Source organism: Macrobrachium nipponense, chromosome 31 (assembly GCF_015104395.2).
Source record: "Macrobrachium nipponense isolate FS-2020 chromosome 31, ASM1510439v2, whole genome shotgun sequence".
NCBI lineage: Eukaryota > Metazoa > Arthropoda > Malacostraca > Decapoda > Palaemonidae > Macrobrachium > Macrobrachium nipponense.
Genome location: NC_061093.1, coordinates 32,465,858 through 32,490,014, shown reverse-complemented (window position 1 = coordinate 32,490,014; position 24,157 = coordinate 32,465,858). Strand labels below are relative to the sequence as shown.

Genomic DNA, 24,157 nt, shown 5'->3' with positions numbered 1-24,157 from the left:
TTTCCATTCACCTCCATGGAAAGTTTTTGTCGGCCGCTGTTGTTATACCTACGTCATTACAGCGCCCTTGCATAGGATGGGTGACTGTATCCTCCTCCTGAGGGATGTCTGCGTACCCATGCAAGTTCTTAAGTGTGACCTCATCTCGAGTGTTTGGGCGACCTTCATGATTTTGAATCAGCATTTAAATTGGAAGATTGACACAGTAACCTCATATGCAAAAGAAAGAAAGAAAAAGAAAAAACACTGGGTCCATTGTAAGCAAAAATTTCATTCTGTGGGCTGCATATTTCTTAACACTTACACTGACGCCGCTTGGAAATCTATTTGACTGGAACACCTTGTTAGCTTTTACCTTTCTGAGACCTTCTAGCGCCTAAAAGACCAAAAAAAAAAATCTTTAAATCATTATCGCCGACATCATCGCGATACGATCTGAAAGTGTTGGTGGCCCGAGCACTTTTTTTTATATTTTTATATATATTTTTTGTTCTTTCCTGACTCCTGTGAGGTACGCATGTGCTAAAAATGTGCAAAGTTATTTGACTAATAGCCATCATGTTTTATGGAACTGTGTTTTTCATGCCGCGGCCACCCGAATATCGATCATGTCTTCGGATCTCTGTCTGGGTCGAAATTACCACCATCGCGTTCAGTTCCCCCCGTCAGGTGGGGATTGGGGGTTATTCCTCCTCTCCCTAACAGAATCATACCCACTCAGGGTACCCCAAATCACCCGTCCCCTCCATCCGTCCCTTCCTCCCTATCCCTCCTCGGCTCAGCTATCTTTTTTTTCTTTCTTTTTACTGTGGCAATAATCATAAACATTAAAAATGTGGAGTCTGTAACTATGGATATTCTCCTGCCTCATCCATAATATCGAAGCTATATGAAGAAGGCGCCGCTACTTTTTCTCATGTTTCTTTTATCTTTTTCCTTTTTTTTTTCTGTGCTCCCGCAAGGAATAAAAGCCTATGTCATTGTGGATCGAAAATGGTGGCCGATTATTCACCCGATTTCAGGTAATTAGAGGGGAAAGGAAGAGAGTGGGAGGGAGAAACGATGTTCGGTAAGGGCCTCTGATTGAAAGAAAAATCTTGTTTGAGAAAAGAAAAAAAAACGATGGTTGACATTCTCCAGTTTAATCGTTTTTCGTCTGGTTCTGTAAGTTTTTATTAGAATAAAGCTTTCTTTCTTCCGTATTTACAACACAATATTCATAGATGTTAACGTGAAAGTAACGCACGGAATGAAGTAAACAGAAGGCTAACAGGACGAAGTAAAAAGTCCAATTAAGGCGATACATAAGACACAGCGTACGAACGCCCGTCTGCCGCCGAGATCCGTCCTGCATTTTAACGCTGTCCTTGGATCCCTTTTAAATAGAAAATTTAATAATCAACTCAAGTAACACTTAAACGAATAAAGGCAGCGGCCGAGGAAAGGAAATTCCTTTGCCCAAGACATCCTCAAATATGACCGTCTTCTGTAGACTCGTAAATTATTCAGTGACGGATGCGTCGAATCTCGTAAGGTACGCAGGCGTACATGCAAGCTCCGCCCCGTACACAAAAGTTTGATGGGTAAGGTATAAATGCAGACGTCAGTTGGATAGGAACCTAATACCCTTTGCTAGCCCAGGCCCGAGGGAAACGAGAAAAAGTCAAAGGGATTCAAGATGTGGCTTAAGAATGAAGGTAGCCATAAATCGTAGTGATAAATCTGCCTCTTAAATTAAGTTAGAAAGCTTTCAGATGTCAATAAAAAACAGATGTACTTCAAGAATTCCAGAGCTGTCAAAAGAGGAAAAGAAACCACTGAGTTATGCAATCTGATATTATAAAATGCATACAGTATATAAGTAAATATGTATGTATACTCATGTATATATATGTACGTGTGTGTGCATTAAGCAATCTGCATTATTGCAGTAGTATCTTGAACTTGCCAGATTTCACGGGATCCATTAATACAATACAGAAAAGTTAGCAATCGCATTTGTACGTGCTACGCAATTGTGTGCGTCACATACATGTGTGTGTAATTATAATATATACAATATATATATATATGATATAAATAATATATATATAGATATATATATATTATTATATATATATATAATATAATCTATAATATATCTATATATATATATATATATATATATATATCATGTACTATATATATACGATATTTATACATACTATATATATGATATATATATAATATACATTATATAATATATTTAAAACACTGATCCGTGTATTAGAATTTATAATGTGGTGTATATATATATATATATATATCTATATGTATATACTATATATAATAAATATATATATATATATATTAGACGAAGAGAGAGGAGAGAGAGTCGCGAGAGAGAGAGAGAGAGAGAATGAGAGGAGAGAGAGAGAGAGCAAAGTTAAACGCTGTATCCGTATACTAGAATATTATGCTGTAGGAAGACCATCTTTAAATTTTTTCCAAATGTTAGTGGGTTTCCTACAACATATTATATCTATATATCCTATGTGTGTGTGTGAATGAACTCGGACTTTATACCAACAGGGTCTGTTGAAAATTCACGATCTTACATAATATTTAAAAAAAAAAAAAAAAAAAACAAAAAAAAAAAAAAAAAAAAAAAAAAAGATGCGGAGCGAGAGCCAGCGTAAGCCAGATCTGGCCAGATCCATCACTCGGACAGAGAGAAAAGGAGAATAGCGTGTAAAAGCACTATCATCATCATCATCGTCGTCGTCCTCACCACCACCCCAAATACTTCGTTTCTCTCCGTCTGGCTGATGTTTGTTGTTGCAAATTACCTTCTCCTGTTGCTTCTACGAGAATCATGATCGATGATTCTAATACTTTTCTATTTGTCAAACGGCGCGATTGGCTTGTGAACACCGGTTTGACAAATGGCCGAATTATGCGATAGCGTCATTTGCAGCCCACGATGCATATCAGACGTCATGATCGCCGATTTGTGTGTGTGTGTGTGTGTGTGTGTGTGTGTGGTGGATTCTTGCAGTTACCGATCATCTTCATGGCCGAGCAGGGGGGAGACTTTATCTCTCCCAAAAGATTGTTTTTCTTTCCTTTTTTTTCCGGGGCGGGGGTGGGGGCGGTTTGAAATTCTCCGGACATGACTCGTGGGCTGGAATTCAGTGTCCATTTCTGATGCATCTGTTTTTCCTTCCTTTATCTATAGTATACTGTTTGCTCTCGCGAATAAGTAACACACCCACATACTCTCTCTCTCTCTCTCTCTCTCTCTCCTCTCTCTCTCTCGTCTGCTCTCTCTCTCATTGGTTTTAGTGGTAGTGAATTTGATATCTTCCCACTTATGTTATTCTTGCTCCCTATTGATCGACTTTAGTCATATGTATATATATATATGACTAAAGTCGATCAATAGGGATCCATATATATATACGTGTATATTTGTAAGTCCGTATGTATACGCATCTTGGTGGGTACGCACGTCAGACTATCACTTACCAAATGTGGGAACCCAAGTTCGAGCCTTGAATGAGGATGGTCGAATGGGCATGCTCCTATAAAGGCCTACTGTGCCTCAGTTGACCGTGGTGATATCAGCCAGGGTTATGAAGGCCATGAGGCTAGCAACCTCATCGCAAACATATCCGAAGAACCTCCTGTAAGGGATAAGGGCCCTTCGTAAGATACTGTATGCGCCAACGTAACCTTCCAGCGAAAAATAGTAGTAATATAAAATAGGATTGAGATGGCATGGCCTGACCTAGAGCCGTTACGTGCCCTCCTGAAGGTCAGGGTGAGATATCTTCCTTCCGCAAGCCCGGACTGGACGAGGGTAAGTCTGAACGTGGAGATTATTACCCTTAGACTATCGTCCTTACACGATAATTATATATATATATATATATATATATATATATATATATATATATTATATATATCAAGTATAAAATGTCCATTAAAACACTCTGGTTTAAAGGTAAGGACTGTATTTCGGTGGATTGACTCCCACCCTTATCAAGTAGCACTTGAGACGTATCCCTGTTTGAACAGAATTTATTGACATACATCACATACATACATAGATATATATAATATATATATATATATATATATATATATACATATATATATATATTTGTAAAATATATATGTGTATATGTGTATGTGTATAGATATATATATATATATATATATATATATATATATATATATATATATATATATATATGTATATATATATATATGATATATATATATATATATATATATATATATATCTATATATATATATATATATATATATATATATATATATATGTAATGCATGTGTGTGTGCGCCCTCGTGCACTTGCATTGCATACCGATAATTTCGTCAATTTTGATTCAAGCAGATAGGAATCCTCTCTAGAATTAAGTAGTTAAGCTTATTCTAGCCGGAGTGGTTTTGTTGCCTAAGAATCGCCTGCAAGATGTCATTCCGAGGACCCTAATTATTGGCTGTTGTTTGAGGCTACGAATCAACCGAGCACATAAATAGCAGCAGTAACTTTATTTGGAGAAAACATTATGAAGCACAGAAAGGCTGAAAAAAGATATGTATACGCATGATAAGACCTTTTTCTTTTTCGAAACATCAAATAAGGCAGCTGATTGGCCACCTGCAGATAAGATCATCACACTGCGAAGGAGTTTTGCTCAGTATGATTACGGGACGTAAAAAGATCCTTCGAGTGTTGGGTTAGGATTCCAAGTGTGATGGACGACGGAGGATCGGAAAAAATAGAACTTGAGGAACAGTTCTTTCTTTAAAGATGAATCGTTTTTTCAAATAGGTTTTGGCTCTTCTTAGGTTTAATTTATTTAAACCTTTATTTAGCTTGAGTGACTGCGTGACGACTGGCACAGCGTACATTTCAAGAATAAATTCTGGCCATTGTCCAGTGAGCTTTAGATTCTCAAGTGGTTTATGATCAATGAACCCTAGGAATAATTCATTATACGGGTGCTGCAGGTGCAACATTTTGTGCAGGCATAAGGCCATCTAGATCTGAAACAAAAACAACAACAACAACTGTGGATAAATTATTGGACTGGGATTGTGGTTTGTGAAATCAAAAATACTTTTTAGTGAAAGATTAGAAAAAATTCAAGTGAATTTTAAATTGCCAGGAAGAAAATGGTGGATAATGTGTTCTTACTAATGGAGGAGGAAACCCGAGGAGCGTGCATGCTTCCTTAATTACGTTGTTAAGGGTTGGTCATAAACCTCGAGCACAGTCGAGATCATTTAGTCAGATTTCATGAGGCATTTGTCTTCTTTATGGCATTGTTTTCGGAGTGATAGCCTTTTGATAAGAAAATAATTCAGACAAGTCGTTTTTTTTTTTTTTGCCTTGAGGATCAGTCAGCTTTTTGTAGGAATTAGATGGAGTATCATTTGCAGTCAGCCCGCAATTCATTGTTCTAGAGTCTAGACAGTAACTCAGCTCTTTCCGGTAGCTGTCTTTGCAGTACATAAAAAAAAAAAAAAACATATGGGTCAGATTTAAATAAGCGAACACCTGCTTCCCATAGGCGTCAAAATATTCCATTTAGAACGTTTCTACATGCCCAGGCAATCCCCCCATTGTCTATTCTGACGGTGTGTCCACCTTCTTTGGTGGAGAACATTTCTGTATGCTATGGGTAGTACCCTCGTACCTCAACTCCGACGGCCTTCTACGAAGTTTGCCCGTTCCTTCCCCCCAACTACCTTCCCCCCCACCCCCCCCTCTTCCTCTTCGCCATCCATCCCTCGCTATCTACTAGTCTTGCTCTGTCTTATCCATCACCCCCACCCACGAGGTAAAGGAGCTGTTGTGACCTCTACCCGCAGAACTACAACACGAATTTATCATTTCGTTCTGACCCGGCGGCGGACAAAACAAACCCCCAGGAGGGTCTCTCTGCATGTGTAGCATTGTGTAGTCGCCGAGGAAGCTCGCCCACCCATCGGTTTTGTCTGTGTGGTGGCACATCGCGAAAGATATTTATACGCTCTTTTTTTTTTTTTTTTTTTTTTTTTTTTTTTAGTACTGACTGAAAATATCTGGTGATGTATTGGATCTGCGCTTGTGAGAGCGGAATCACATCTTTAATCAGTATATTACTCTTCAATTTTTTTTTTTAAAGTTGATTACTCCATAAAGTATAACGCGGGTCAGATATTCAGCGAAAATGTTTGAACTATTTAAGTTCTAGACGTTTCTTTATCTGTGAGAGAGCGGTTTTTATATAATTATCATACTCTATATGTATCCATTCTTACATGCTTGTCAGCCATGCTCATTATAGATAATAATGACAGATATTTTTAACACAAACATTAATTTTTAACGCCTCCATTCATTTATAGTAAATCTGTACGTTTTATAAGGTATAGTATCTTGTAAAAGAATTGTCCGTAAAATTCAGCTTCATCGTTTTGCATACAAAACTTTGTATAGACTTTATCCCATCATTAAATAACAATCACTGTTGTACTTATCCTCTAAACGTCAGGTCATGAATGAACAGAGCCTCAGACATTTACATAGAAATCTCTCCAAGAGCAGGTCGAGCCATTCTACTCTTATTGTCACTGATAACTTCCAAACAATTTAGCATTATATCCACAATCCTCATCACAAATACGCATATGCATAAACTGTTCGAAATATTCTTTGGGTTCAGTGAACTGCTCCATACTTATAAAGTGATCTGCGTCTCATTTGCATATTGTGCCATCCCAGTTTCGAATTGCGCAAATAATGAATTCGATGTGTGCATTTTGAGATTCGTCATGCCTACAACTTGTAACGCGTATATATTTTCCGGTGAAGACCAATTGTTAACATTATCCTGCAGTTATTTACGGTGAAGAAATTTGTTCTCTGGCGACTACGATTTAGTTTAATTTCTAACTGCGTCTCGTGTTGAGGTAACTACGAAATAAATTTATGTCATTTTTCCGGGTTGCTGTTCTCATTTACAGTTTTTCTTTTATCCAGTTCAGATGGCCTCCTCTCACTTAGCTGTCCACTTTCTTTAACTCTATCTCACTTTAATGTTCATCCTTAATTTCAAATCAAACTAATCAAACTAGCCTTATGACAATAAAGACAAATGACACTGCTATTCGGTAAATTGTTCGTATAACAATAATAGTCTTTCGCACTTTATATCTGCTCTGATCATTTTACGATAGATGGATTTAAAAGACTCAAAGGTAAACCTGTAGCTAATAAAGAATTAGGTTAATCAACTCTTGGCGTGTTAAATTGCTAATTATTGATGAAATAAACGTCTTCATTAAAAAAAAAAAAAAAACATGAAAAAGATGAGTGTAAAGAAAAAGTTAACACATCTTATCTATCACTAACAAGCTACGAAAGCCAGCTGACCAAATTCGTCCGAGCGAAAACGTAATATAAGCTTTAAGACGAAAGCTCTCTCTCTCTCTCTCTCTCTCTCTCTCTCTGCAGCGCCTCCTTGTGGTGTCACTCGAACGACCAGTTTCACAGATTTTACTGCCCGGAGATAAAAGCGCCTGAACACCGGAGTGACTGTCGTGTCCGGATCAGTCACTGGGTGTACACCACTGTGATTTATGCGTGATTGAAGGCCGCCCAGGAATTTTTACAAGTCTGGTAGCTGGCGGAGGAGCGATGGAAATACACGCTGCTGCCCCCCGCCCCACCCACACCTTAAGACGAGTTACGAGGTTGGAAGTTTCGCTTAGTTTAGCGTTAACTAAGGGGGTGGTGGTGTGGAGGTAGGGACATGTTTGTGCTGCCAGTCTCGTTAACTAGCAGCAGACCGGTGCGTTGGCGGAAGTTGGGGGCCGGGGGAAGTTTTTTTGGGGGAGGGGTTGCGATCTTGGTGCTAGTACGTTCCTAGAAAGGGTCGATGTTGTAACTAGAATGTTGGGTTCTTGCAGGTGCACTAGAGTTTCACTTTGGTCAAAGTTATATTTTCTAATGTTTCGTTTGTAAGTTGAGATTTGCTTTCCTTTCGAAGTAAAATAAAGTAAAATTTTAATGAAAACTGAGGGGGGTTGTTACCTTTTGGATTATTATTATTATTATTATTATTATTATTATTATGATTATTATTATTATTAATTATTATTAGTAGTATTATTATTATTATTATTATTATTATTTCATAATGAGCACATTCACATAGAACAGCCTAATAAGGCTATGACTTGTTAAGCACATTTCTTGGGATTACAGTGGCCATCGATAAGAGGAAAACGGAGGAAAATTACTGAATAACTATAGCGTTGGCAAATGAACAATTAAATGAACATATGCTTCAGATAGCAACACTTACGAAATAAGTAAGCACAAGTCAGACATGGGCATGATTGTTGCTAATCCAAATAATCTTAAACCATGGCTATGATTACGTAATCACAAATCAAATAATAACAAAAAAGAGATAACTCGTGTACTCATAGTAAAAAAATTAATCTACCGCGATCATCATAATCAAATCATAATCATATTTTTCTTGACAATGATCAGTGGTTAAGATATGATTATTGTGATTATTTCTTTGCAATTTCCAAGAGGCACTTCGCTTTCAAGTCTAAGTAGGATTTGGAAGTTAGCACCATCCCATGTTTTTACTTGCTTGTCTCCCGTCATATATCGGTCAGATGCACACAAAACCTGTACATGTTTCAGCAGACTTGAAATGCAATGCTGGTAAAAATGATTGCGCCAAACTGGTCAAGCAAATGAGACATTAGATGAGAAGATATCTAGCCTGTGAGGAATCAAGAGTTTAACAAGTTCTATATTTTGCATTGTGAAGTGCTTTGTTTTCATTACTGCTGTGATCATTGAAATCAATTCATGGAAGTAATGTATTACATACTGTATAGCAAAAACAAATAAAACTGCTTACGCACAATGTGTTTTTAGTACTATTAGTTAGTGAGCTATTTAAATGGTTATAGTACTGTGCACAGATATGGAACAGTGCACCTAATAGATGTAGTTTACTACTTACTTAGGCATTGTACTTCATCAATACTAATCATTCGTTTTTTTATTGATAATCATAGCAAAATATAATTATAATGATAATCTAATCATAGTAAAAAAAATAGCAAAACAAAAGTAATCAGAAGCAAATCATAATCAGAAAATAAAAAACGAGTCATCATAATTTAATCACAATCAAAAGAATATTCCAAACAATAATCAAAATCAAATCATAATATTTTTTTATAATTTTCCCCCATGTCTGGCACAAGTGCGGGTCAGGTATTGAAGAAGTCGGAACTGTGTTCAGCCCCTACCACTAACCCTTACATGAAATTTATCCGCGGTTTGTATGAAGTGCGAAACAGCCCTTCCCCCTCAAACGTCCGAAAAGAATTTATACCTCGAAGAACGACGCCCTTCCTCTGAAACAGCTCGAGGACCGAATACCTTCCAGTGGAAAATAACACGCCACGGCCGCTGATCACAACCTGCGCTGTTTATTTACCTACCGTCGTACCAAGCACTTAACAAGCCACCAGGGAACTTCCATTTTCCTTCGGTTTTTTTTTTCCATGACGTGTCTGTTAAACAAACTGGATGTTATCGATGGCAGCGACTGCATCATTACATTCGCTTGATGACGGATATTTCGACGGAGGGTCCTCAGGAGAGCTCCCCTGGTGATTATAGACCCAAAGAGCTGTAAGATTCTCGGCATTATAGCCTTCGTCTCCACTCCTCCTCCCCCTCCTCCTCCCCAACCCCCACCTGCTTTCCTCATGGTCAGGTGTCCATTTATACACATGCCCACACACCTACAAACTTGAAGCAACGGCGTGCTTGTCCGGGCATCCTCGTATCATGTTGTGCTTATGGGGTTAGAATTCCATTATTTTCAATGTCTCTTATTTAATATCTTCTCATTTTATGGATCGTCCATTCCCCTATCTTCATGGCTATGCATTTAGCCTTGGTGTAAACAATGCAGACATAACTTGCTGGGGACAAACAAATATTGTTGACGTTATTATTACATCCGTCAAGAAAGGTTGGATATGTAACGTCCTCGCCCGGGAGTCGATGAGATGTAACAGTTTGTCGCCATCCAAACCATAAAGCACATTATTTCATTAGTATGGGGCGCCTGGAGTGGTGAGTGTGGGGCGGGGCACACAAAACCCACCGTTCAGCCACTGTAGTTTGTAATCACAGGTAATGATAATCATTACAATAGAAAATTAATATTGGTAATGACTACCCAGCCTTCATGGACGTGAGTTGGTTCATGCAGTTGAGTTGGTTCATGCACTATTGACTGGCACTGGCGGAAATATTCACTTAATTCAGCCATCTTGTTAGTTTTCTGGTGAACAGAAGTCGCCAATTTGTGGTGATCTCATTCTTCAGGGACACCTTTTCATTTATATTTCTTCCAAAGAACTTTTTTTTCGAGAATGCTTTCCATTCAACATACACAATCTCTGTTGTACTCACTCTTGCCATCATATTTGGGTAGATTTCTATGAAATTATCTGCATTTTTTTTCTTTTAACTCTCGTATCACCAGAGCTCTATTCACTCGTATATGCGGGCCAATTTATGTTTTTTTATCTTACCTCAAATTTTAGCCTTTCTTTATCTTACCTAAAATTTGAGCCCTTTGGTTCAAATTAAATTAGTATGTATTGTGGATTTGATATGACACACTTTATCTTAACGGGTGAATTAGATTACTCTCAGTTGAAGGGCATACGAAATTCAAGCGAGTTGATCCTCTGAATCATTTTTATAGGTTTTGTGAACGATTCTGTACAGCCATTAACCTTTGGTAGCAGAATAACCCGTGGTTACAACACTGGTCAGGGGTATAATGAATTCAGGGGGAGTTTTTAAGTTCTTGTTTCACAAGACCCTACGGCAAAATAGCGGTCAAATTTTTAATGAATTAATGGCGTTTTAAGTGTCTCATTCACAGTCTCAAAGGCCCATTTCTGTTTCAGTTTTTTCCGGCCACCGTTTCGACGATCTAGTTATCTGGTTTCGAGGATAATTAAGCCTCTAGAAAATCGAACCTGTTGGCAAGGTAATTCTGCGCCCTTAGAAAGCCCATCATGGCGATGACTAAAGTGCGTTCTGTCAAATATGCGTCTCGTTATAGATCAGTGTATGGCCAATACAAGGAGTGGTTCCTCTTGGAGAGAGAGAGAGAGAGAGAGAGAGAGAGAGAGAGAGATGAAGAGAGAGGAGAGAGAGAAACTGATCATGTGATGCGAGAAAGTTCACACAACTACTTCTCTTTATTTGCACCTTTATTGCAGTCAGCGATCTTTATTGCCCAGTCTTCTTCGCGGATTGTTGGGTGTGGGGAGTGGTGTTTAGTTGGTTTGGGGGTTCAGAAGTGGGTGGATGGGGTAAGGGCCAGGTCTGGAAATCTAACCTCCTTGTCTGGAAATGGGATAAAGACCTCCGTTGGGGTTTTGGAGTTTTTTGGCCAATGTCAGCTGGGTAAAAAAAAAAAAGTGCAGAGATGAAATGCAAATTCCGGAATAAGTTATTGAAGTAGTAAGGATTTTCATTTGGGATGTGAGTGTTGGGGCAAACCAAATTTATTATATATTATATATATATTATATAATATATTATATATATATATATATAGATAAGTATAATTAATTTAATTGATTAGGTTCATCCATAGTCATCCGCATCATATTCTGTAAACAGCTGTATATAGTTCTTTATTTTTAGTTCTTTATTTTCATTTCATCTCTCTCTCTCTCTCTCTCTCTCTCTCTCTCTCTCTCTCTCTCTCTCTCTCTCTCAGTGCCCCTCCTATGTTTATTTGAAAGTCATTGTTTCTTTTTCTGGAGAAAGCGTGTATGCCTTTACATCCTACCACGATTGTCAGGCCTAACTAAACTCCTTCCTCAGACACCCGCTCACAGGAACCCTTCTTCACCTTGGTAAGGGAATCCTAGTCATTAAATGACTTTAGGATTCCCGTGTATTTCTCTTTTTAGGGTAGAAGTATATCTAGTAGACATAATATAGTATACAGAGCGAAAGATTACAATTTTAGTTTTCTGTAAAAGACAACTTGCTTGTCCGTCCGCACTTTTCTGTCCGCCCTCAGATCTTAAAAACTACCGAGGCTAGAGGGCTGCAAATTGGCATGTTGATCGTCCACCCTCTAATAATCAAACATATCAAATTGCAGCCCTTTAGCCTCAGCACTTTTTATTTCTACAAAGGTTAAAGCTTGCCATGATCGTGCGTCTGGCACAGTTATAGCTGCCAACAGCACAGGTCGTGGCTGAAAGGTACATGGGCTCCGGCTGAGAGTTTCATGGGCAGTAGCTGAGATTTTCATACAGCATTCTAAGCTGTACAGAAAACTTGATTGCGCCGACGAAACTTCGTCGCATTTTTTACTTGTTTGTTTTTTGTCATCATCATTGCGTTTTTCTGTCTGTGTTCAAGATTCTGTCAAAGACAACGGTGCAGTGTCATGTCTGTTGCAGTAATTCGCTTTTTAACGAGGTCTTCCTCGACTTATTAATTCATCCTGGAGAGAAAACAGTTTAATGTGCAAAAAAAGCTTACAAAGCACAGCACAACAGGCAACCCGAACTCGGTATGCGTGTAGGGGAAAGCCCTCTTGAGTGAATGGCATTGGCTGTGGTATTATACATACCTTTTCCACCCTATTGATACTAGACAAACGTCATTCATCAGGGCTGATATGGTACTCAGGTAGTATTACAAAATTTAAATACTTACAGGCTGTGGTATTATACATACCTTTTCCACCCTATTGATTACTAGACCAAAAAAAAAAAAAAAAAGAATTTGTCAGAACAGACAATCGCATTTGTTTTGCGTACAAGAAACCGCAGGTTAAACATCCCTGGCGAGTTCTATTTGTGGCTCTATCGTGGAAGGCTTTTCTTATGGTAAGCCCCCCGAGCAATGCTACATCCATCATCTGGCGGTGATATGAAAGCTTGTCCCGCTGAAAACTCTGCCAACGAGATGAGATTTAATGCCACTCAAGGGAAACGTATCAATTATTGTTCGAAAATAGAATTACATGAGAGATAGAGAGAGAAAACAAAAAAATTACGTCTCGTCCTGACATCCTAGCATGGGTCTCCGCGCATTCATCATTTTTCGAATCTTCTTGGCTTTTTTTTATTCAAACCCCGGGTACGATTGTTGACCATCATTTTCAATCTTCGGCCCTATGTTTTTTTTTTTCTCCGAGATTATTGTATCACTCGGTAGTAATGCCTTGACTGGGCCTCGAAATTTGGCAACTTGGTTGTTTGTTGTTTTTGATTAAGCTGACCTTGTGTCAACATGGGCTCTTGCTCACCGGGCAGCGTAATAAAAGGCAACTTGGTCAATTTCTTGGTCAATTTCCCTCGAACGAAATTCCAAGTAAAACGAATGTATAAAAATATCTGGAAACTTCCCAAAACGTATATTGTTAAGAAGCCTTCTTTTTTCCACGAAATGCTGGAACGAGTACGCTAGCTGAGAGAGCATTTGTCTTTAAAGGGAATGTGAAACTCCTCCCTCCGGTAACGGGATATGCGAGGCTCCGTCGAAGCTTATTTACGGAAGGGGCAAACATTGATTTGGGGGAAGCCAGGAAAAACCACCATTACTATATACAGAAATCTGATGGGTATCAGACCGTGAAGAAAAAAAAGTATGAAAGAGCCAGATGTCTGTCATTTTTTTTTTTTTTTTTTTTTTGCTAACTTTGAATTCATTCATCAGTAAACTGTCAAACTCTAAACTTTTACGTATTGGAATTTTGATGAAATTATGATATTAGAGATAGCTCCCAAGCGATGGAACATTTTATTCTATAATATCCACTTTTGTATTATTATCATTATATTACTGATATAGGTATGGCTTGATATTCTGTAATTCTTTGTTTATTTCCTGGGACAAATGTTCTCCTTGGTAAGGTAGTGCAAGGAAATAAACAAAGATTTAATTAAAATAACTGACCGACATTTTCCAAATGCCATAAATTCAGAGACTTGAAATCTTCATAGCAATACCAAATCTCTTGTGGCATAGATTACGTCTTCAGTCGTGAAATGTCCTTCATTTCATGCAGGCACCTTTGATTAGATATAAATAAAGCCTTGGGACACAGTGTCCATTACACAAAATGATACAATACCCCGTCTACACTTAATTAACCTCTATATTTAATGAGACGAAAACCAGCTTATGAATTCGTAAAATGACTTCTCTGTTGTAACGAATAATATTCGAATGCCAGTGGTTCCTTTATGTATGCAGTTTTATAGCATTTAAAATGTAGCAGTAATTAAAGCTCAAACTAGTGAATTTCAATAATGACTTGAGAAAGGCCATTATGCATACTCTATTCCCGGAAACCCACCTGATGCTATGAATATTGCATGAGGTTCGTTGAATAGTTTAGAAGACCCCGCCTGGGTAGTTGATGATATTTCTGCAATCTCCTCTCCACTACCTCCAAGCCGAATACGGGAACCAGTTCAATGCTGCTGGCTGTGGGAAAGGTCGTGTGCCAGTATTATCATTGTATATATTGTCAACGTCAATGGTAGAATAAGGAATGATTGTGAATGATTAATGAATCAAAGTGGTTGTTGGTGCGTGATATATCTCTGTTGCCGCTTTTTGCAAGTGTCTTGACGGCTTTGATAGATAGATGTTTTTCCTTATATGGCGAATTCACACTTCGGGTTTACAAGTTGCTGATAAAATACAAGATTTATGGATATGCATTTCAATTTTTCATGAATTGGCCCAGACCTTTTTAATGGTATCAGTTCACCATTCTATACAGTTATTAAAAACTGATAGCTTACTTCGAGGTGGTTTTCATATCTCGGTACTTCAAAAGATGCAAAATTAAATAACACATTTCTTTTGGATACCTAGGAAATGTCAAGTCATTGCTGCAAAAGCTTAGCTCAGTGTAGGTTATATATAACTTTGTTTGCAGTATTTTTTGTTGAACATACGACCAGATATTCGAGTTTCGTCCCTCATTCCAATTTTTCATTGCAATTGATGCAAAACATTTTCACAAATATTCAGTAATATCTAATGAAGTTTGTTTAAAGATTTTCGAAGAGGTCCCACTGATCCTCAGAAATGGTTCACTCTTGATTTCTTTTACTACTCTGATCTCATTTCATCTTCTTTGTATTTTTCATAACGTGTTTTGTATTTATTTGGTTTCTCACCTGACTTCAAGCCAGAGTATCAGTCAGTATCAATGATGGTGGTCCTCCCACTAGTAAGGAACGCTTATGGAACCGATCAGCGACAGTGCAAACCGTGTTTGTAGTGACCACATATTCGAGACTTGATTAACAATTCAGACCACTTCATGATATCGGCGATAGAGGAAACTAGTTTCCCTTTCAATTTGAAAATGGCATTTATTGAGTGCACGCAGGCATGACTGTCACTAAGTAAGAATGAATAATGCATTGCTGTTGTGGAATGATACAGTGTCATTCAGATGAACTTGCCTGGATAGTACTTTTTACTCATATTAATAGTAACTTTAGATATACGAGTATATATGTTATATATAACATACAATATGTATATATAGTGCTACTATTGATATTAGTAAAAAGGACTCCACGCAGTGTATATATAATATATATATATATATATATATATATATATATATATATATATATATATATATATATAATGTAAAATTTTATCATTCATGTTGTCGTTATAAAGAAAAGGATCCTGTATGTGTGTGTATAAACAAAAAAAAAAAAACAAAAACATATATATTTTATATATTATATATATATATATATATATATATATATATATATATAATGTTAATGATATATTCATTTTTAAAATTTATCATTCATGTTTGTCGTCATTAAGAAAAGGATGCTTTGTCAGCAATGATATGTTTTTCTTTGCCGGTTGTTTTGTGAGTATCTGTCGGAAAGGAAAATATTTCACGCCTTACTGTACTTGCTATTATCAAAGGAATTTTAATGTAACTGGATACCTCTCTCATCTCATCAGCAGACACAAGTGAAACTTCTGAATACGAAAGCAGTTTTGTGTCGATTTTGTTCACCAAACTTCGTTCGTGCTTTGAGCTCTCTCTCTTGCACGCCTGAAACTCGATCACCTTCAGATTCTTTGGTCTGAATTAACTGAAACGTGCAACAGAGACCCATAAAGGGCAGCCGCTGAAGAGCGGCGAAGGAAGTTCGTTCCAGCAGGGGAATGATGGCATCTGCCGTCGGTTCTCGTTCTTTGAGGTCCATTCATAAAATACCTCTCGAGGTGTTGAGAGTTCGCGTCGCCTTCGAAGAATTGGAAAACGATAAACAGACGAACAACTCGATGAGGTTTAATTGAGCTCCTTCGCTCCTCCTTCTTCCAAGGTAAAACCTGTTGGCGGTTTGAGTACGGCCGTAAAACCGAATGTTGTGGGTTGGTTTTTACTTCTCGTCCTCCTGGCAAGCCCGACAGGATCCCATTCACAAATTAGGGAGGAGAGACAGGAGCCTCTCACCTCTGGCAGGTTCGCAGGAGCTCCCATTCACAAAGAGAGGCTGCGCGGGCGTGGGTGGACTCTCTTATAAAGACTAAGCTTCCACCCACAATGCATTCGTCAAGTCTACGACCCTCCTCTGTTCTCGCGAGTCCCTGCTGCTCGTTCCCTCCGGCAACTTTCCCCCAGGAGTTACTCGAGGCTCGGCCGTCCCTGCCGCAGGACGTCCTCGGGTCTTAATGTCCATCTCGGCCTCTTGCTGTTGGACTGCGTAAAACAGGATTTCTCTTGCGCGCTCTTCTACTGCTGCCGCTGCTGCAGGACACACCAACGGTCGTCTCGAATTCGGACAGTCTTAAAACTTCTTGAAAGCTCTCGGTGTTCGGAAAGAGTTTAGAACCAGCTTTGTTTTCGGGAACTTGGAGGTTCATTCCCAGCGACTGAACGCTTCAACACTGGATGCCATGTGACGTAAATACACGCGTTAAAGTTCAGAGCGTGTGAGTGTGTATGTTTGTGTGATAGAGAGAGAGAGAAGAGAGAGAGAGAGAGAGAGAGAGAGAGAGAGAAATGGGGCACCTGTTACACGTCGTCCTCTTTGACCTTATCTTCTTCTCTCCTTTTACCAAGAATTTTTTTTTTTATATCGCACGATATTTTGGGATGAAGTTCGCGTTCTTTAGTGTCATTGTAAATTCATTGTCAGCGGTAGATTCTTCATGACTAGCTTCAAAAAGAAATTGAATGTCATCTAAATTACTATTATCTAAACGCAAATGTATTTTAAAAGCCGTTCTCTTAAGTAGTCATTCTTTATCTAAAATATACATTAACAGGAAATGGACGTTCCAAGACAAACAATAATATTATGATCTTGAAACGGGACGACAAAGGGGAAAAAATAATCAAAAGCTTTACAAATCAATTTCATGTCATTGTTTACGTGTTTTACTGATATTTCAGCAATAGTATTACCAATTTAATTCTTGATATGGGGTTAACGTTATAGAATTAGAGTAACCATTTTGCATTTGGGATTACATTGATCTTATATCAAAGAAATGACATTGAAGTTTCTTGCTATTATCTCTTCCCTAACATTACAGCAATGATTTTGCAATGATCTTAACACCTGACCTACGAGACAGTTTTGCTGATCCATAAATGCTCAAGCCCATGGAAATTTTTTTCCAGCGTTTTTGAGATTCCCAGAAAAAATATTCAAGTCAAGTTTCTCGAATCAAAAACTAAGTTAGATTTACAATCAAAATTGATCTGTGTACCTATTAATGTAGATTGACCTCGATGTCCTACTTGTCAGTAGCGTGATTATCAATACTTACGTTCCGTTCCAGTAATTTTCGTTAATGATTTTCTTCACGAATATTTTGCGGTAAATAATAATAATAATAATAATAATAATAATAATAATATTAAATATAAATATAATAATATTAATGATAATATCATGATATGTAGTAGTGATGGTAATTAGTATCTTATTCTCGATTGTTTCGAATTACAATTCGCATAAGTGGAAATCCTGTTTCAGATGAAAGAAAATTACTCTTCAGACATTATATTTATCACATAGAAAATAAAACAAGCTCATTCACGTCACAGAATAGTAAGGAAAGTATAGAATAGCCTTGAGAAGCCGTATTTATTGCAAAGTGGATTGTAAAGGTCGATAGAACTTTGTTTTCAGAAAAAAGTGCATTGATTTTACCGTGACTGAAATATACCCTATAAATTTTTCTTATATGTACTTGCCCGAGCCCGTTGCATTTGCAGTAATTGAAGTTATGTTGAAGCCCGCTGCGTTATGCAGTAATTAAAGTTATGAATGAGAGTAAATCTCTCTCTCTCTCTCTCTCTCTCTCTCTCTCTCTCTCTCTCAGACATACACACACACATATCGGCTATATACACCACTCTAAGAATTTCCATTTGTTCCCTATAGTATACTTGTATCCCGACCTCTAGTATTTTTTAAGGAAACTTTCCATCGGTACCGGTTCTCCAGCTCTTATGAGGGTGTAGAGATCATTTGATTGTTTTCAAATCAAAGAAGTATCTTCTTTGTTAAAAACAGCTTAAAGGAAATCTCTGTTATGAGAGACTTTCGGTTACATAAAAAATGAACTAAGAGTCTCCCGTAACATATTGCTTTCATAGATTTTGTTAATGTTATTAAACTGCACAGTTTTTTTATGACAGTTTTTATAATCAGAATTCGATTTTCTTATTCTTGCGTTCATTCTTATTCAGTCATGTGTTAAGCGGTCTCCTGCATTGTTGCCAGTAAACATTTTCTTATTAAATATTAATTTAGTAAGAAAATGTATAACTTCCATCTGTGGACAGAAAAGAAGTCTACAAGTTTATGCAACAAAGTCGACCACGTTCCCAATAAATCTTTTCGTGTTTTTACTCCTCTTGTAAATCGCTTACCTCCCATTTGATGGGCTAAACTCAGAAGATTTTCTTCTTTTCTGAATCAGAGATGCTTTCAAACTTCCTCCTCTTCGGGTATTTGTGGGTGTGCGAGAACTTTTTGCAGTCAGGAAGTAATTGCGTGTTTTTTTCCCAGATTGAGCAATTATTGGTCATCAGATAAATCTTGGACAAGCGCTTGTCTGTTGGGTGCACATAATTAAGAGCAATTGAGCGAAATCTTATTAAAACGTCTGAAATTAAAAGTGTTTTAGCTGGACCCGCCTTGGAAAACTGAAAACTGCTTAGAGCTAATCGTTTGGGTTTAGATTAAGAAAATTCAGGTAAGCCCTCTCTCTCTCTCTCTCTCTCTCTCTCTCTCTCTCAACTCGGATCGTTTTCAACTATTTGATATATAAGAGAAGTGGTTTTAAATTTATACCGTTTCTTAACAGTATTTTTTAAATAGTTTTTAAGCTATTCCTTCGATGTGTTAAATATGAGAGAGAGAGAGAGAGAGAGAGAGAGAGAGAGAGAGAGAGAGAGAGAGTATATATTTCATTCAAGGATACCAGAAAGAAAGCTCTCTCTCTCTCTCTCTCTCTCTCTTATCGCATTCCAGTGGCAGTGTCCAGTGGAGCCATGTTGACCTATTGCCGTTCAATCATCAGGACACTGCGAATGAACAGTAAAACTTGCTCTTAGAGATAAGTGAGCCCACGATGTCTCCTCTGACGGGCTAACAAGACTGAGACATCCTGATCCTTGTAACTCCTTGTAACTCTTCTCGTCTCTCCTCCCGCAGGGCATCCGGCATCCAACAAGTAAGCTGGAGGCTTAGACGAGAGGGAGGAGCAGTGACTTCTTCTTCTTCTTCACTATCATCATTGTCGTCGTCATCGTCAAGTGTGCTGGTTCCCCTCCCCCACCACCATCACTGCTACCATCGTCTTCTGCACTGTCGACGAAATCACTATTACCACCATCCGGGCCGACCGACCAGAAATGGCGCAGTAGAGCTCAGTAGTCACCATGCGTTTTAGGGAAACCATGATGCATGTGCTGGTACGTATGTCAATGTTGGAAACGTTCATGTTTACCAACTAAAAACGTCAGTTTTTGTTTGTTTACTTTTTACCAAATAGTCTCTGCTTTTTCTTGTTTTGTTTCGATTTGTCCGTCTGTCTGTTTCCCTGTCTGTCTGTCAGCCATCATAATTGCACAAGGAAATATTCATTTAGATTTTGTTGTATTCCCAAAACTGGCTTCAGGCCCAGGATTGAAAGAAAACGGCAGTTTCCTGTTGTTTGTTGATGAAAGCATAGATTGCGTCGAGTATTTAGATAAACAGAAAAAAAAGCCAAGTGCGTTCTTGTATTCGTGAGCAAAAGCTCAAATGATACAGCAGAGTAGGTTAGTGGTCTGCTGACAGCTTTGGCGGAGGTTGGCAATTACCTGATTTCCCTTTCAAGTTATGTTTTCATACTTTTTTGTTTCATTTCGACTTTTAACTATGAAATTGTATTTCATAATTTCTTTGTAATCCTGAATTTCGCCACCTTCGTGCACTTTATTTTATTTTTTTTCTATATTTTCATAATAGACATCAGTAACTTTTACTAACTGTGTGTTCGTTTTCTAGACTTCGATTCATATATTCCTTTTAAGTTATATGCAAAAGTTTGTTCATTAATATTTCTTTCATCTTCATATGGAAATATGCAGGATATTTATATACGCGCGTTCGCAAATAGTAACGCTGTTTCTCGAATTGGTGTCAGTTTTTAATCTTTAATCTTTTATATCTTGTGTTGAGATGAGCATTCATTTTAAGTTTTGGTTATACACTTGCAGATATACAGAGCATTTTTATATCGTTCTGTTACAAACACCTACGTGTATATCAAGTGTGTGTATGTGTGCGCTCGTGTGCGTGTGTGAGTTTATGTATGAGCGATAGTTTCCAAATTGTTATTTAAAAAAAAAACACTCCCTCGCCATTCACAAACGGTCACGACTCGCCATTGTGTTCTTTAATGATCCATGAATCGGGAATAAAATAAGAAATAATCCTCTTTCCCGAGTGTGTTATTTTCATATTGTGCGTACCTATTACTTATTGTACACTTCATTGGATATAATAATGGCTTCTCAGTTCGGGGCTCTTTTACGGCCTTTGCAGTTCCCCGAATTCTTAACACGTTTTCGGTTGAGTGTTATTTCATGCAACGCTGCGGTGCAGCTTCAATTTTTTCCATGAGCGAATGTTGGGCACTGGAAACCAGAAAGTAGATTTTGGCGTTCAACCGCTTTTTCCCCCATTTCCGAACTAAAATCATGACATTGTAAACCGGATTTTAGAAAAGATTTCTAATGCGTAAGGAATCGTAAACTTCAAGAAACCAAGAGACAGAAGGTCAGAAACTGATTATCAGTGATTTGTGATTTTCCATGAAAAAGGATTAACAACGTTTTTGTCAACGCTGTCCGAGTTGGCAACACGAATATTGGTTCACATCACGGCAAGCCCCAGTGACGTCTTGCAATTCCTCCGTGTTCTTTACTGAATATTATTACTCAGATAACACTACTGTATCACTTGATAAACGTGCTTTTAGTCACGTGTTCGTGTGTAGCGACTTACATTCACAAGTAGCGTTGCCAACAGTTTCTCGTTTGCTTTACAGGGAATACTAACTGCTAAATCGCGGAGTTGCCACAATGTCTGTCACTTCCCGTGATGAGTACCGATATTCCTCTTATATCTTTTGTTTGCTTTCCCTGATTGCCTCTTGCCTTTCTCCAATCCGGGATGTGGAATTCATTTGAGGCAGATCGATATCTCTACTCAGGGGAATTAGGATGGACGTAGACCCGTTTTTCCATACTTGCGGAACTTGTTACATTTTTAGGGCATCCTTAAAGACAATATTGTACTAGTCGCGACAGGAGCTCTCTCGTCTCTGCTATCTGGAAGATCATTTTTTAATACATTTTCATTATTAGAAATGTCAGTAATACTTTTATACTAAGTACAAATAACACAGTATTGCAACATGACTCTAGTCGCCATTACTTAGTAGGCATATATAGTAAATACCAGACAGTTATAGTGGATGTTTATTACCACGTACACGATCCTGCCTTTCCATTGCGTCTTTTTTTTTTTTTTTTACTCTGTGAAAACTTTGCATGACTTATCGGTCAGATGTAATAGAATGTAATCTGTTTCATGACTTTTCATGAAAATTTAATTTCGTATATATACAATGAAGTCCATTTCTCTCTCGCGCTCTCTTCTCTATCCTTCTCCTCATCTCTCTTCTCGCTCTTTCTCCTCTCTCTAGCAGCGAACAGATTTCAGGTTCTGCTCTCTCTATCTCTCTATCACACCAGCGAAAGCGAAAGATTTCAGGTTCTGTCTTTCTTCTTTTAATGAGTCAAGAGTTTGGTTCTCAAAACAGTCAAAGGACTTCTGACTGAACACGAATGTGAATCACGTGATACTGAATTCTGAATTACTCTTACATAACACTAGCAATAACAAGCCTAGTCATTGTAAAGAAGATGCACTGTGCTTGAATGAAAAAGGCATTATGGTTGTATGTGTAATTTGGTGCAAGAAGTTGTGAACATTGCAGTGCTTCAAGTGAACCAACCGAAGACTTTTTGTGCCATCGACTTATTTATTTTATGTTTATGAGATTTATTTTATTGTTTATTTTATTTCATTCAAATAAAGATTTTTTGTCATCGAGTTTCTTTTATTTTATTTCATTTCATTTTGCAAGATTTTTTGCATATATCAATTAAGTTAGATAACGCGTCAGAAATCGTTGTTCTTATCTCGCGCCTCCGTGTCCGCGTATGCAAAATATTCCCCGCCTTATAATGAAGGGGTTGAAAGAGCCTAGCTTTTGAAACTGCGCCTCGGGTCCTTGGAACGGACCACCCGACTCGCACATACAACCCAACACCTCTCGATGTTACAATAAGAGATGTTACAATAAGATAGAATCTGGTAAACAACGGGTTTTCTCCCACCCCATAGTCGGGATCCCCTTGCAATTCCTTATCCGCGTCGATCTCCTCATAACGACTTTGCATACGAGTGTTGTTCCATTTAGTTCCCTCGCGACCGAGGTGCGTTGGGGAAATAAAAAGCGAAATAAATACAAAAGGGAATAACTTAAACAAACATAAGGCATACGTTCTAGACGAGAGTTATAACTTGCCAGAGGTAGAATCCTGACTTCAAAAGCCTGACCAACTTTGGAATAGCGATTTAGATCATGAAAGGGTTTCGTTTGGGACGTATTTGCATTTGGTGCAAAAGATTCCGTTGACCGTTCTTCTTCAGAATATTAATTACTTTTTGCTGTTAGATTATTTTTAAAGCCTTTTAATCCGAAACAAATCCTAGTGATTAAATTTTAAGCTTCAGAGATATCACTATAGATTCGTATCTTGTCCTTCTTCACTGTCATTCATGATCCCTGAACAATATGATTAATGACTGGTATCTAATTCAAACGGCTAAGCTCATGATAATTGCGAACTTGAATAAAAAAAGATTATGAATATAACTACGTAGATTTAAGAGTCTACTACCTAGAAATGTGAATATTGTAATTATATATCATCATTACGTAAGAACCACACTTACAATGCTTTTTAGATCGCCTGGGGCTTCGTCATCTCTCTCTCTCTCTCTCTCTCTCTCTCTCTCTCCATTATAAATACGTCCAAGCCTTGACTACTCTTTGTACTCTATCCCGCCATCAACGGAAAGTTTTTCGACCGCGAGGAATCGAGACCTCATCACAGTCGGTCAGTCGGGGGGTTTAATGTGACGTGAGGAGTTGCTTGTAGAAGGTGCCAAGAGGTGTTGATCAAGTACTTCCCGGCCAAGCAATTCATCAGAATTACCTGTCAAGATAACGAGAGCCTGGATGGGACAATTATCCAGAGCTTTCGAAGGCGAGGAAGATTTCGTCCCTCGTCTTCCTCTCCTTCTCCTCTTCTTCCTCCATCTTCCTTCTCAAGGAAGCAGGAGTGTGACGAGAAGAAATAGAAATGTAATTAAACCGACTTCTATGACGCTGATGATGGGTAACTCGGTGTTCTCTTT

General features: G+C 38.0%; 1 protein-coding gene across 8 annotated transcripts in view; it reads left to right on the top strand.

The window, feature by feature from the left end:
• Nucleotides 1-24,157, top strand: part of LOC135206748 (UPF0430 protein CG31712-like) — a 687,024-nt gene that overhangs the window by 650,083 nt on the left and 12,784 nt on the right. For 6 of the 8 annotated variants that reach the window (XM_064238232.1, XM_064238230.1, XM_064238229.1 and 3 more), the window contains one exon: nucleotides 19,832-20,091. The exons of the other annotated variants lie outside the window; for them this stretch is intronic. In XM_064238232.1, the coding sequence (XP_064094302.1) occupies nucleotides 20,059-20,091 (33 nt within the window). In that variant the 5' untranslated portion in view covers nucleotides 19,832-20,058. The remainder of the gene's footprint in view (nucleotides 1-19,831; nucleotides 20,092-24,157) is intronic. 8 annotated transcript variants of the gene reach the window in all.